We start from the raw sequence: 15,843 nt of genomic DNA on the forward strand, positions 1-15,843 counted from the left end.
GTCAAGTGTCAGACACCTTGTTAAATTCAAAATACATTGCATCCAGTGCTCTCCCTCCTTAACAACTACTTAACCTGTTGCTTCCACACTGTCGGCTGCTCCTTCCCCAGCTTTGCTGTTAAATGCAAGGAGCAGGTTTTGGTCATGAAGACTAATATCCAGAGTATTGAATATTTAAGCACTTCAACACCTTCCTCTAGGTTGTCCTACCACTCCATCAGTGGACATACCTTTTCCTTTTGAAGCAAGGATACCTGTAAATATCCTTTTTGTCACCCTCAACATCCCTCACTAACCATAGTTTGAGCTGGGCTCCACAGAATGGCAGAATGGCCAGGGTTGGAAGGCACCTCTGGAGATCATCCAGTCCAAGCCCCTGCTACAGCAGGGTCACCCACAGCAGGTTGCACAGAGTCGTGTCCAGGCAGGTTTTGAATGTCCCCAGAGAAGGAGGCTGCACAGCCCCTCTGGGCAGCCTGTCCCAGTGCCCTGTGTCTTTGTTCCTCTGTACCCAAGTAATGATTTTATGCTACCTGTTTGCTGCCTGCCCATATTGTCATCTCTTGTATGTTCCCATTTTGCCTTTTTGTTCATTGAGAAACATCCTGCTTGGCCAACTGGGCCTTCTGCTGAAATTCCATGTCTTCCTGTAGAAGGGAGTTCGTGAGACCTCAGCGGTTGTATCTTCCAAAATCTTTCCATTGTCTTGGGCACCCTTGTCTTTCATGGATGCAATACTCCGAATCAAACAGTCTCTTCTCCTAAAATACAGTGACCTAACTCTGTTGCTTACTTTCCCAGTGTTCCTCTGGATCCAGAACCTTGTCATCTGATAACTGCTGCAGTCCAGGCACTCCTCTTTGACCGTACTCACCACTAGTTTTTCCCTCCATCAGCATTAATGATCATTTCTGCCCACTTAAACCAACAAAAAACCCCAACAAAACCAAACACAAAAAAAACCCTGTTTTTATTTCATTATGCAGGTGGGGAGAAAACCAACCACAATTAGTATTAGTGTTTTGTCTTAGAATGTATGTAGAACATTTAGGTACTTACCTGGCTTTGATGGTTATCACATTCTTTCTTGTACTGTTACTCATCTGTGTAACATGCTGTTGAACCTCCCAAGAAACTTGAGGTACCAAGGACAGCAGAGAAGGGAGATCAGAGAAAAGATGATGTCCAAGAAGATTAATGAAAATACAGCAGTTCATTTGTGAATCTCAGTGATTCATTAACTGTGCTACACTTGATTTTTATTGAGTAACATACCTGTGATCTTCAGCTTGAGTGCATTGATTGTGGTTTTTTCCTGTCTGAAAATGAAATCTGAGGTGTGTACACCCAAGGGCAAGAAACCAAAACACTTTGCACTGGATAGAATGGGTGGAATGATGTAAGAATTCAGTAGTTTTGCTTAAGTGTCAGTTCCTGATACAAAGCAATATATAGCTTTAAGAGGGTATTCTGGACAATTCACCAAAGTATTGGGCAATATTACCTGTAACTGCTTTGGACCATTTTTTATAGATGTTTGGAAACTGGACCTTTGGAACACTGGTGTTTACTGTGCTCGTATTCACGGTTACATTGAAGGTAAGTTATGCTGTATATTATCCATTGAAACTTTCTTAGAGCTTGTTTTCTAGTTGCTGTTTACTTATATTGGTTTCCCTCTACAACCACACATTGTCATATTAGTTTATATACAGATTTTGCTATCTGTGCCTTCTTAACTTTCCTCAAAATTGAAAAACTTTTTTTTTTAGCTAATTCTGTGCAGAATCCTTCCCTTTTTTCAAAGGGTGTCATTTTATTTCATTTCCTGCTGAGTGTTCTGTTGCTTCTAGATAGTAATAACACCATATAATCTCATTTGGTTTTTTTTCAGCTTGCACTAGATACTCACTATTGGACATGGATAAATCACTTCATGATCTGGGGATCGCTGGTATTCTACATTATCTTTTCTCTGCTCTGGGGAGGAATTATTTGGTATGAACCCTAATCTAAATCTCATTGCAAAAGTTTCAGAAACAGTTATTACGTATTTCACCTTTTTGTTGCAAACAGAATTAAATTTAGCTTTTATATACTGCAGAACTCCCAATAGCAATCACATTTTAAACACATCAGTAATGGTAATTAGAGAATGCTCAGCTCTTCTTTCACTGACTGTCTGCTAAAATACTCTTAAAGAAGAGTATGAGGAGAAGAATATCAGACTTCAGGCAGCTACTTGGGCTGCTCAGTAGTGTCAGTGGAAAGCAGTGCAAAGGTTTGTCTAAGGAGCTGAGGCTGCATATCTGAGGCAAAATGTCATGGAGTGGGTCACATCTGTGCAGCCTGGGGCCAGTCACCCGCCTCCTGGGCTTGTCTTGGAGGGAGCTAGCTGTAGCAGTGTAAACTAGAGACAGGGAGTGGAACTCACATTGAAGCTGTGTGGATGACCAGGAGTCCTTGTGTGTGAGCTCATTATTTGTCCCCTTGTTTAGCAAAGTAGAGTTACTGTATGAGCAATGTCGGAGCACCTACTTGTTCTACTGTTGGTAACAAGCTTTTTAAGAATTAGTAAACTCTTGTATGTAGCTGATGGAAAGTGGTTGGTTTGCCTTTTTTTTTTTTTTTTATCTATTAAAAAATTCCGTTTACTTGAAAGAGAAATGTTCGGGAAGGAGATAGAGTTGAAACAAATTCAAGTTCTTACTATGCCTGATAGCCGTCAGGAACTTAATTTGCATTTCTCACCTGTAGAGTGCCCAGTTACAAGGTTACCTTTTCTGACTTCTTCTGCTGGAGCTGTTCTGCTTTGTAGATATAAGTAAACATTTTAGGGGACCAGAGAGAAAGCAGAGGTTAACTGTTGCATGGTGATTAAGGTGCCATCTAATTTGGAGCAAGGATTTGTATTTCAATGTGTCCTTTGCAAATGAGTAACCACCTGTCAACTCCTTGGATATTCAGTAGCCTCTTTGTTTTGTTTTGTTGTTGATTTGGTTTTTTTTTTTTCCCCCATTAAGATCAGATCTCAGTTTCTTCAGCATCAGAATGAAAACAGTTTGCAAAAACGAATTTTCCTGATAATGTTTTCCAGCCAGCCTTGCTGTGTATTAGAGATTTGACTATTTACATGTAGCAATGTAGTTTAACGCGGCCACCTTTTTAGAATGCAAAGATTCTGTCAAATTTTGGAAACTAGCAGGAAACAGCCCTACTGGTAGGAGGCCTTTATACTGCAGTGTTGCTGCAAAGTGTGCTTTGGTCTTTGCGCTTAGTAAATTCAGCCTCCGGTTCCCGTTACTGTACAGTGATGGCATTTTAATGACCACACAGCTGCCATGGAGATACAGGGAGACACAAAAGTGAAGGTAGTGACAGTGGGGGCACATACCATCGTGGTGAACAGGTTAGGGAGCATAACATGACACCATGAGAGTTGCTTTGGGGAGCTTGAGAGTTATGAAAAAAGGTGTGGTCAACAAGCCTTACCCTGAGGATACAGGCAAACGAGTGTGCGTTGGGGAAGAGGAGGGAAGTGATGGGTGGAACACTGAGAAGAAAGGTGGAAAATATCTGAGGCAAGATCAGGAGTAGATGGAAGAGCATAAACAGAATACAAATGTGACTTAGTTTGTCTTTGCAAGGGAGAGGCAGCATGGGAGAGAGGACAACATGGTATTTCCTGCAGCCTGGAAGTCAAGAGGAAGATAGTTATCTTAGCCAGTGCGTGTTTAGATCTCCTGAGAAAACTGGGATGGATGAACTCCCACAAACTGGGAAGCTGACCCTGAAATATTTCATCACTGTCATAACTTTTGTATTTAACGTTGCCAGTCTCGCGTATTGAAGTGTAATATCTATTTAATCTTTTTCCTGCCAGGCCTTTTCTCAATTATCAGAGGATGTATTATGTGTTCATGCAAATGCTGTCTAGTGGTCCTGCGTGGCTGGGTATAATTCTGCTCATAACTGTCAGCCTTCTTCCAGATGTTCTCAAGAAGGTCTTATGCAGACAGTTGTGGCCTACAGCAACAGAAAGAATCCAGGTAAAAATATTTTTCATTGTGAAGCTAGTCTTTTGTATCACAACTCTCTAATAATTAGACCTCTTTCAAGATTAGAGACAAGATTAGAGCAGAGGTTCCCCATCTGTGGTGTTGTGGTTTAACCACTGAAGCCAGTACAGGTGTATATCACTCACAGGTTGTACACCAGCCCCTTCTGAGCAGTACAGTAAAACATGCTGCCAGGTGGTATTTACCTGAGTCCTGGGGCAAACCCTGCGCCTCTGGACCAGCAACCACCGGGAAATCAGCTTGTGAGGATGGTGGGAGGCAGGTACATGGCTCAACATGATTTCTGATTTGAGGAGATAAGGGCGAGGGGACTGGGAACTCCGTGAGGATGGATCGGATGCACTTCCATTGGTCTGGACAGCAAGTGTGCCTGCTCTTCTGGAGTATTCAGAGGCACTGCCCACACCCCTGAATTGAAGTAATTATCTTTCACACCAAGTCATTTTACTGCCTAAATGTAACTCTAACGTGGACATTTTAGCATTTACCGTGCAAGCTGAGCATACTTATCTGAAATGGAAAACCGCTAAAATAAGATAAGCTCAAAATAAAACTAATAGGAAGGGAGCGTGTGATTTTATTGAAATCCCCTTTAACGTAGGGCTTTGCACAAGCAGTTGCAATCCCATACCAAGGGACTCTACAACTGCATGTGTGTTGAACAAATCTAGAATTTATACACTTAAAATAAATGTGATGAATATATAGTAAGTTGGTAAGGAATATATAGTAAACTCATGCCAACATTTATATTGCATGATCTGTGCCATATGATACTTTCTTAGCACACTACTTTTTACTGATGCTGTGCCTGTTACAAAAACACATGTATTAAAACTTATTCACATTCTAGTAATCATTTTGCCCTCTTTTAATATTTCAACTTATATTTTGCCTGTTCTGATACACTATTTCACTTAAATGTGCCTTGCTGTGCCAATGGGAAGAGTACTAGTCTCCTTTCTTCTGATCAGCCCAAAAGGAGAAGCTGCTGTGTAAATACAGGCTTGCCCTGCCGAGGCTGCAAGGCAAGCCAGGAGCTGTGGGAAGCATGGTACTATTCGGGGGCCATCAGACCAGCCTCAGAAAATGTTACCTGTATTTTTGACCCCAACAAACTTTCATATATTGTATATGTTAGAAGGTGAAGGACAGTAGAGGTGTCGCACCTAAAACTTAATGCTACTGCCCTTGCCCTTTTCAGCCCATCAACTACCACTGGTAGGTTAAAATAATGAGTTTACCAGCAACTGTGTGGGTAGGGATTCGTTAGCGTTTTGGTGTTTGAGAAGATACTTTGCATTAAGAGGAAAGGAATCAAGGAACTTCACTTCCAATGAAAGTAAAATTTCCATACCCCTTGCCATTGCTTCGGACAACGTGTACAAGGTACAATTTGTACCTTGAATGTATAGTTGTGAAAATGCCCACTTCAGGAGGACAGAAAAGAATAAAGAATAACAGAAAAGCATTCCCAGGCAGATCAGTATTTAGTGGTTTTCTATTTTGATGTCTTTAATGGATATCTCTTTGCCATGTATGCTACTTGAGGAAGAAGTTGATCTTGGTATAGGTTCTGCACGTTTAATTTAGAAGTCTAAAGAGAGGGAATGAGGATGGGTTAATGGAAGAAACAAGCTAGCAATAGAAAGCATTTCTTACAGACATTGTATATTAGTGCTGGAAAATGAATCAATTGCAAAGCAGACTGTGGGCTTAACATTGGCAGTATTCATTTTTTAATGTTTAGTAGAAAATCTTTGACTTTTAACCAGATATATCCCTTGTGTTTCTTCTTTCCTCTCTCTGTTTCTTCCTGTCTTCCAATCTGCTTTGTCTAAATAACTGCTACCTTGCTTTAAACATAAATGATGTGCACGGTTACCTCGTACAATCTCCTGGGGAAATCAGACTAAACATCAGTGCCTTTCTGTTGAGCAGTCCACCATCTTTATGCTTTCTCAGACTTCAAGCAGTCTAAGTTTCTAATGGAACAAAAGGTGACTTTTTTCCTGCCTTTCTGCATGCTTGGCCATTTCATTCAAAGGACAGTGTAAAGTTTATCATCAGAAGTTATTTACCGTACTCATTATCTCCATATCTGATTCACATCAACTCATATTTTGAAGAATACTTTTTAGTGTAGTTTTTTCCTTCTTCTGTTTGTTTATCTCAAAGAGTCTATGAATCATTGTCAGAATCCATCACTATCACTACCATTTTTGTTGCTGTCGTTACTGTATTTTACATAATGTTTCTGCCTCAAGAATCTAGGATTCTTAGATACCCATTTTAATCATTGGTCTCTGTAGGTGAATGCATGTCATGTTTGCATTGTACCCGAGTCAATTGAATAGCTGTCACACAAAGAAGTGATAATTCTGATTATGCTGATGTTAACTAGCATCATACAGAAAATGTGGTACTGGAAACCATTTAAGTGATCTTTAGAATTCATTAATGTATTTGCTCTGCTGTGATAAAAGAAAATGCAACTTTTTATTAATATATTATTTCCAGCACGCATTTTGAAACTGAGCTTTCCTTATTCCATTTTATGACATTCTGTGCTCTTTGTAGCACAAAACCAGCTCAAGATCCAGAAATACATGGCATTTGATAAAATACAAATGTAGAAGAAATGCTAGTAAATCTTGGCTTCCCTGCAGTCTGCAAGAAAATTATTTTTTGCTGAATACTAGGAGACTGTTGGTTTCCATTGCACATTTTATATCTTTGTTTCTTTACTGTTTAAGATAAAAAATACATTTCCTTCTTCTTTCCCCCTTCAAAAATGTATAGTCAATAAAATTGGCTGTAATTACATAGGTGACAGGGAAAATAAACAAAGTTTTTTCACTATTGAAAATTCTGGCTAAAATTGGCTCTTAAGTGCCTTGGGGTTGGTTTGAGCTGACCTTTTAAACAATTCTTTTTAAACTTACTGCATTCTTATAAGCTATATTGCTTTATTTGTAATAAAAGGGCTTCTGGAACAGTTAAAGAGATTAACGCATCACTAGCCGCCACCTCCCAGGTTACTATATCAGTTCTCCTCAGGCAGTAAGATCACATAAAGCCTTTGAAGCTATTTGGATGCCTTTCAAGTTTTCAATTATTTGCAAGTCATTCCAGTCTCTGGTGGATGATCGTTTACCATCATTACCATTCAGAGGTTTTTAAACATTCCAGATATAGCTCTGGGGGTTTTTGAGCTTTTTAGTGACAGATATATATGCACACACAGAGACAAACACATATGTGTGTATACACATACGTATATGTACATACAAGTACATGTATATATATGTGTATTTTTATATATACATATATGTGCATACACACAGGTATGAACTGTTGTCTTTCGTGGGCTAAAACATGAATTCTGAACATGAATTCTGCAAAAGCTTTGGAGGAATCTGTTGCCTTTTGGTAATTTTAGTCAAAAATCTGCTCGTTTCTTATACATGTAGTCCCAGTGACTCTGCGGCTCAATGAAACAAGCTGAATTTTGTGCTTTCGCTGGAAATTGTGCAGCTGTGAGGTTTCTTTCAACCTTTACCTTTAAAAAGCAGTAGGGTATTTATTTTAATGTGTCCAATCTACATTAATTGATTAGATTTCCTTTTTTCAAATTCTTGTTTCATTAATAACAGAAGCTCAGCAGCTCTGTTAGGGAAAATATAAATTCACTTTAAATTATCCTTTTTTCCTTTTTATAATTGTCACTTCAATTGACAGGGTTCCAGCAATCCCAAGCATTTTGTGGCTGAAATACCAGGTGTTTAGATTCTGAGCTGTAAATAACTTCTGTGCTTTCATCCCTTTATAAGAAACATTTTTCTCTTAGCTTCTGATGGATTTTTTTTTTACTTCGCTTTCACTTCAGCCACAAGATTGGCCCATCAGCCTCCTTACGAGATCTCTACGCTTTGCTGCGCTTGGGGAAACCCAGACTGGTACTTTTTGCCTGGGGAAGCCTCTCTGGGGATCCAGCATTCTTCTGTTCCTCAATGGGCTTAGCTGCTGTTGAACAACTGCACGGGGCTCTTAGAAAATTGGTCACCAGCAAACTGTTGCCTTTGTCATGTGTCAGGCTCCTCTTCTATGGAAAACAAAGAAATGGATCTTGCTGTTGCAATATTTGAATCCCATGGAAGAAGTTACCTTGGTAACTCCCCTGCCCTCTCTCCCCAGGGTGTAATGACTAAGCTGGAAGTCAGCCTTCGTTAGCGCTGGCCCCATCACCTCTGTGTGTAGCACCCCCTTCAGTGGGCCAGTTGTTCTGGGGAGCAGCGAAGCGGGATGTCCGCTCCTTAATTTGGAATCGATTTGGCCTCATTGTATCCCGGGGACCTCTCCCATTGAGTAGAGGTTGTTGTCAGAGGGGCAGGACACACAGCCCATGGTGCTTAGTCACGGTACAGTTAAGTGCTTTTGAGAGTAATTAAGTATTTTTACTTAAAAACAGAGTTTGAAATGGAATTAAAAACATCCTCAGGGGTGGCTCAAAGGGTTAATTAACCTCAGGATCAAGAAATAGAAACCTTGTTTTACACCAGACAACCTTTCCATTTTAAATCTATCAGAAAATCTGTCACTTTCACAGGATTTTGCTTACAGTAGTGCATTTGTACTAAATGGTACAATTCATTCACATTTCCCTCTTCTATTCAGCAAGAGTCTCACTGTTTTTCCTCATCCTTGCAGAAGAGTATGAGACATAAAACAGCCCTAAATGCACTGGCGAACAGCGATGGGCCACTTCTTGAAGGAAATCTTTCAGCTTCCGAGCCATAATTAGATCAAAGCTAGGTAACAGTACTGTACGTGTTGCCAGTTTGGATTAATTTCTATTGGTGAACTGTGCTATTTACGAATCAACTGTTTCCTCCAGAGTTTTTGATGTACTTTTTCAATATTGATACAAAATCACTATGTTTTACTTGGAGAGCCTAGTTTTTGCAAGAGATGTTCCATGCCACAGGTAAGATTTTTTTGTCTCAGACACTTCCTCACGTAAGGCAAAACAATGAAACAATATACCCTTATTAAAGATCTAAAAATAGATTGTGTTACATATAGGTGTGGTGTGACATTTGTTCTGCAAGAACTGCAGTTGTCATTGCAGTGTACTCACATTACACCATAGTGTAGAATACATAAAGTCAAAGTGATTCTCACACCCAAACAGTTTATCCATCATCTCTCATACTCTTGAATACATATATAGACCAAATGCAAGTGGCAGAACAAGAAGATAACCAGACAAAGGAAGTGAGTTACTTGTGAATAGGATCTTGGGTCAGGAGACAGGGGCTCTATACCTGATGGTACCTACCACAGTAATGTGTTCTGCATAGACCAGCGCCTTGCTGCATCACTGCCTGGGATGAAAAGCATGGCAGTCTTGCCAAACACCCCAGGCAGCAGCATGAGTGGTGAGCTCCTAAATCCTCCAAACGTTAGGGCAGCAGAATGAAGTTCTCCGCTTTACTTCATCTTCTTGCCACACCACTGATTACATCAACAACTATAAGAAGGTCCACTTTTTACTCGGATACATTCCCACCTGGATGCTGTATCTGCTCCAGTCCCTTCATGCTCTCCTGATCACAAAAGCAGCACACGAGGAATCAAGTGAAGGTGCAAAGTACCAATATGTGAAGAGGACAAATGCAGTGTAATGGGCTCTAAGGTTTGAAGGAGGTTGAGGGGTGCTTTTGATTTAATGACTACTAGACAAGTATTAGTAGAAACCCCCAGCTTTCTTGAGTAGCTTCAGGCACGGCAGATTGAAAACACTTGCCTTGGAGCTATGTGTAGAAAAAGCGTGATTTTTAGAAATACATATGGTAACTAAAATGCTTCACTTTCTAGCTGGAAGACTAGGAAAAGTAGTTACTGTACAGTGTATGACTGCTCCCTCTGACATTTCCAAAACAAAGTCTCTCTGTTACTTCATTATCTATATTTCTCTGTATTAATGGTGGTATTTGGTCTATATATGTATTTAAAAGAACATAGGCCTAACTATTGGTGAGCAGTTTGGTATAGTTTGACTTTTCCAAGAGTATCCATTGAAAAGAGCTTTCTGATTGCTCACGGTTATGGAAGAATAGTGTCTTAAGCTCGTGGTTGGCATTAAAAGTGTAGTATTAAATGTCAGCCAGACTTCTATAAGCTATATCATTAATATTTATTTTGTGATTTTGTTCCCTTTGCTACTGTTTTGCGGTTAACAGAGAAGGAGAAAGGGGGCGATGAAGCACAGAGGATCAGCTGGCTTATATCTCATTCATGGAGAGAGTGATTGATAACATTGATTTGAATCACACTTACAATGCATTTATATCTTAAATACTGTCACATAACCTCCATACCTCTATACCTGGAAATGATATGTACATTTAGTGAGAAGAATTAGATAAACTCATCGGGAAAGGTGCTGTGCTGATTTTCTGTTAGTTTGTGCACATGTTCCAGGGTCTTCTCATGCAGTTGTGGTGTTAACTGTAGTTGTGAGTATTTCCTGAGTGGAAGTGCTGATTCTGCGAGAGTGGACTGATTATGTGGTACAGATAAATTTTGAGGGACAATTAGGCCAAGATAGTATTGTGATGTGTAGTATAAATTGCCTGTATAGATGCAACATGTAACCTAAGCAAGTCCAAAATCAGATGCAAAAACAAGTGCATTAAACCCCCAGTACTTTCATCTATCAGCACAACCCTCTCTTTGGAAGTACAGGGCAAAGTACTTGAATCTGTCCTGCCTTAAAATTCCCCATAAGAAGTCTTGACTAAAGAAGTTCAGAGATAAAAAGATGTACCAAGAGAGATGGCAAAATGAAAGATAAACAATCTGTAACAATTCAACTTGAAATCAGTCCTCTGCATCTTCATCTGTTCTCTAAAGAGGCCATTATCAGGTGTAGAGATTTTATGTAAAATTATGCCTGGTTCTGTAGGCCTTAATGTAAAAATAATCACGTTGAAAGTGATTGATTGCTCAACAACATGAAGGGTTATACCTTTGCATGAAACAAATAGCCTGAGTGGTGATCCAGTGAAAGAGCACAGTGGCCCTGTGAAAGAATGTAATTGTAGACTTTTAGCTCTGAGATCATCTTATTTACTGTGTGTTTGGGGTTTTTTTTCCCTTTAACAGAATGCATCGAGGCACTGTCAGGAGCACATCTCGGAATTCACACCTCTTGCCTGTCTGAAAAGCCCAAGATACAGGAGCAGTGACTGCAGCAATTCCCCAGCAAGAAGGTCTAATTCTCATTCTAAAAAAATGATGTTTACGCACTGGAAAGGCGTTGATTATTCAGTACTTCCATCTGTCTTTGGTTATTCAAATAAGCATTGCCGTCCCAGTGCAGGCTACCGCTACAGTGGGTCAGGTTTGGAAACATCTGTATGACAGAACACCAAGTCAAGCCTTTAAAAACTGTATTTTGTTTATTTCTTTTTTCAGGAAACAAACATGTCACAAATATATTAAACTATATGTGGCTTTTGCTGTCTGAGGTAGTGTTCAGACAAACAGGATCAAGAGCTAGAAGTATGAACCCTTCCAGGAAAATAGGCCTCTTTTTATGTTTTGAACTACTGGAGCAATGATCAATCTGCACAGTCTGGTACTGTGAGACTGGTAGCACTAAAAATTCTCTCCATCCTGTGTCAAGACTTCTGTGCATTTACTGCTTCTGTCATCTTTAGTAATTTTCTTTGTTACTTGAAGTGTATAGTTTCAGTCAGTGACCTACGTTTTGAGATCAACAGTTTTAATTTTCAGCCAGAAGCAATGACCTCAGTTATCTCCCATGAAAGTCTCCTAAAGCGTATTTAACAAGTGCTGTTTCTGATTTTCCTCTGTCGTTTTTCTTTCTTTGCTCTTTCTGTAGAACAAACTGGTGTTTCCTCTGTGCAAATCTGCTTTCAAGAAACACTCTCTAATGTTCACTTCCTTGTAAGTGGCCAAATCAGGGCTGTGTCTGGTTTTCAGTTAGTTTTCCCCCATAGAAAGATAGGCAAAGCAATCCTTGTGTAGAGTATATACACACTTTATGAAGTCAAGTTGGCTGTTAAATAGGTAAATATCATCAATGTTGATATCTGCTCTAGAAACGAATGCCTAAAAGGTCTTTGTGAATTTGTCAAAGGTGGAGATTACCCGGTGTTCCCGCTTCTATCCCCATGATTGTAAAATATGCATAGCAGAAAGTATTATATATTAAGCCTTTTTAGACACAGTTTTTTCCTTAAAAAAAGAAAGGCTGTTTTTCCAAGTAATCATCTTTTACTATCGGGGTTCATCCTCCGAATTTTGATTTTTTTTTTTTGTTGTGTGTATGGTTAAATCCTGGCTAATTGGCTTGATAGATGTATTACAAAGCACGCAACTGTTAACTTTGGTAAGCAAACCACAAGGTGGCACACGGCTGTTTACTAACAGTTGAGCTGTGGTTGTGATACAGAAAGTAGTTTGACTGCAAGGATTCTGTCTGAATTACTTTAAGAATGACAGCCAACTTGCACTTCTGTTTTCTCTGCTACATTTATGTTACCTTGCACTAATTCAAGTATTAGCTCTGTCCTTGTCTTGTTTCTTTAGTCCAGTGTTTTATTTCGGGGTGCAAAAATATCTGAAGGAGTAATCTGATTTCAACCAATTTCAGCCTGGTGGTTAGAACTGGTTAATAACCATAGTCATTAAATACCTCTGGGAGGACATTAGCTAAAAAGTTATTTCAATGTGAAAACAAATTATTTAGAGTCCGATCTGCAGACTCTATTGGAAGACCTGGCCAAGATATAGTTAGTTGTCATTTGAATGGACTAGGGTGGCAGAGAAAAATTATTTCCCGTTTTGTGTTTAAAAAAAACCAACAGAGGTAAAACAGTTTACTTAGCAATTTACTTTTCAATAAAAAAGAATGAACTTACTAGGAAACGTCCCTCACAATAGTTCGAGTGATCTTCACATTAAACAAACAGTGAACTATTATTAAAATGCCCTGGGACAAGTAGATGATAAAGTGAGTTGTGAAATTTTCAGTATACCAAAGATAAGAGAATTTTTAGAAGTCTAATGATGAGCACCACAGATGAAGGTATTTTTACCATTTAACATGTAGCACTTTTAAGTTTCAAAGAATGTCCTCTTAGCAGTAACATTTTGAAATACATACATATGTGTGTGGGTGTGGGTGTGTGTACATATACTTGCCATTGCAGACTTGAATGTTGGTCAGTTAGAACTGTCCCCTACATAAAACACTGGTGTATATATTTTTAAAAAGTTAATATGGGTATAAATTTTATACCAGTAGCAGTGACAAATTTCTTGTGTGTAGTTAACAAATTATTTGTAATGTATTTTTTAGAAATCTTAAAATTGCCTTTGCACTGAAATATTTTTCATACTGTAGCTATTTATAAATCTGTTTTACGCATACATTTGTTAACACACCATTTCTATTTTTTTTAAGTATATGTTTTGAAGGCTTTTTTTATACCTATGAGTTTTGGCCACTTAAATTTAGCTTAGAGTGGAGTTGTGGCTGAATGTTAAAATTCTAATGAATGTCAAATAAGAAATATAGGTCTATTGCTCTGTCAGTCTCACCCAAACTATTAATGTTTCATTGGTATTTGTGATCGTGGTGATTAGAGCACTGTACTTCCAGTGCTATACTATTACTGCAAGCTTTTTTACTCTGTAAAGCCTCCTGCTTTTTTACTTTTCTGAGTTCCATCTTTTAGCCTTAAATAAGGAGATTTTTTGCTTGATGTTTTTGAAAATGCTGCATTCCTGTTCTGCCTACTAACAAAGCAGCTCATTGCAAACTTCATGTAGCCCTGCACTTAGAAATTATTGATGATGTTATTCAGGCTGAAACACCTGCTTGGGAAATTTTAGTTGAGCATGTCATTTTTTGGAGGAGAAAGAATGCTTGAATTCAAGTGGAAGTTTCTGCTTTGGTTTAGCAATACTTTTACCTTTAAAAGTTGGTAGTTTGTTTGTTAAAGTAGAATGTTTAATGGCAAAAATGTAAAACCAACTCAAATGTGCTTGATGTGCTTTTGCTTTGGTCCCTGTTACTGTTGCCTTGCAAACCTAGTCCACTGCAGCAGGCGTTAACTTGGAGTTTCATTCTAAGTGGATCAGCCAATACAAAGATGAAACAGTAGAAGTTAGATCAAAATGCATTAGGATGTTTTATTATGGATGGGACACTGAAAGGAGACAGATTTTTATGTATTAAAAAAAAAAAAAGAATTAAAGAGGAAAAATATAAAAATCTATGTAACTTCCTAACTTGCCTTGTTTAAACTGTTGCAGCTTTAACAGCATAGTGTCTCCATAACTGCTTCTATAAATGTCTTGAAACTGGTAAGCGCTAACCAAATGTATGTGAAGACTTACTTAGAAAGTATTTCAAGCTTTTCGGCCACTGAAGTTCGTATATTCCTGCAGTGGCTTGTGGCGAAAGTTCTTTTTTGTTTTACCATGTACAATAATTGTTTGTTCAGCCACTTAATATAAAAGCTTACAGTTTACTTTCTCGCTTGCATTAGCCTGTTTGTCTTGACCCAGCTGGCTTGCAAATGTAAAAAGAGAAACATAGCTTAACTGAGCAACAGCGCTACTTTTCTTTTGGAAGCCAGTGGGATCATTGTGCTCATGCTACTGTTTCTGTTAAAAAAGCTTTAATGGAAATTTGTGAAAGTATTATGAAAGTGAAAAAGCGCGTGATTCTACTTTGCAGAATAACCTAAAAATCAATTTATATAGCTTTAATTTTTTACCTTACGACAATTCACAGAATTTCAATCTGTTTTGTCTCTGACACAAATTCTGTGCTATGTACGCATTGCATTTAAAATGTCCTTTCATGATCTAATGTAAAGTAGAATCTGCGAAAGTTGCTGTATGGGGGCTGGGGGGTAGTTATCTGTGCATTAAACATTAAAGATGTCTGTAGTCATCAGCACCAAATTCTGACACTTATTTTTAATTGTACAAATATAGGTGCATTTATTTGAAAATAAATCAGCCTTCAAATTGAATGTTTAGATTATCCTATACCGCTTCATTTATTTGATTTGAAGAGTCAGTGTGTGAATGCATTACTGTAAAGTTTCTTTTCAGTGCTATTTTTAACTTTTATTTCTGTAGATAACCAAATATAACTTGTTTATATTCAGTCACATTTTGGATCCTTATGTAGAATATATAAGCAGGAGACATGAATCTGCTTGCAATAAATATAAACATCCAAGACTGGTTTAAGTTTGCTCACGAGTAATTAAAATAATTCTAGTATGAATATGAGATGATTTCATATTAGTCTGTAATAAAATGTAAGTAGATAACAGAAAATTCAATGGGTGTTTGATTCTGTTACTGAGTATGCTTGTAGTCACATTTAATTTCAGAGAGTATATGTAGCCAGCTAAAAAAGCAACGAAAAGGGAAATTCAGAGAAAGCTGGAACACAAGCGGTGCGTGGGGCTCGTTGTAGAGCTAATAGAAATTGGTAGCAGTCCAGGAGGGCTTTGTTCCTCCTGCAGAGATTGGATAAATGGTAAAGTTCTTCCAAACTAAACTCATAAGCTACACCTGAGAAGATCTGTGTTTCTTTACGGTTCTACTGTGTGGGGTACCCAGAACTATTTCTCCTTTCTTTTGCAATGTTGGCAATTTAAAGAAACTGAATTAAAGGCAAACGCAAGTTGCTAACGGTGTTCAC

General features: G+C 38.5%; 1 protein-coding gene across 8 annotated transcripts in view; it reads left to right on the forward strand.

Moving 5' to 3' along the window:
• ATP11A (ATPase phospholipid transporting 11A) overlaps positions 1–15,473 on the forward strand; it is a 132,319-nt gene extending 116,846 nt beyond the window's left edge. For 2 of the 8 annotated variants that reach the window (XM_040584553.1, XM_040584552.1), the window contains 5 exons: positions 1,534–1,599; positions 1,895–1,998; positions 3,884–4,049; positions 5,991–6,079; positions 11,250–11,356. In XM_040584553.1, the coding sequence (XP_040440487.1) occupies positions 1,534–1,599; positions 1,895–1,998; positions 3,884–4,049; positions 5,991–6,068 (414 nt within the window). In that variant the 3' untranslated portion in view covers positions 6,069–6,079; positions 11,250–11,356. Of the gene's footprint in view, positions 1–1,533; positions 1,600–1,894; positions 1,999–3,883; positions 4,050–5,990; positions 6,080–8,789; positions 8,906–11,249 lie in introns of all 8 variants that reach the window. The other 6 variants (XM_040584546.1, XM_040584548.1, XM_040584549.1 and 3 more) reach the window with 5 other exon arrangements.
• The last annotated feature ends 370 nt before the right edge of the window (positions 15,474–15,843 follow it).

Source organism: Falco naumanni, chromosome 2 (genome assembly GCF_017639655.2).
Source record: "Falco naumanni isolate bFalNau1 chromosome 2, bFalNau1.pat, whole genome shotgun sequence".
NCBI lineage: Eukaryota > Metazoa > Chordata > Aves > Falconiformes > Falconidae > Falco > Falco naumanni.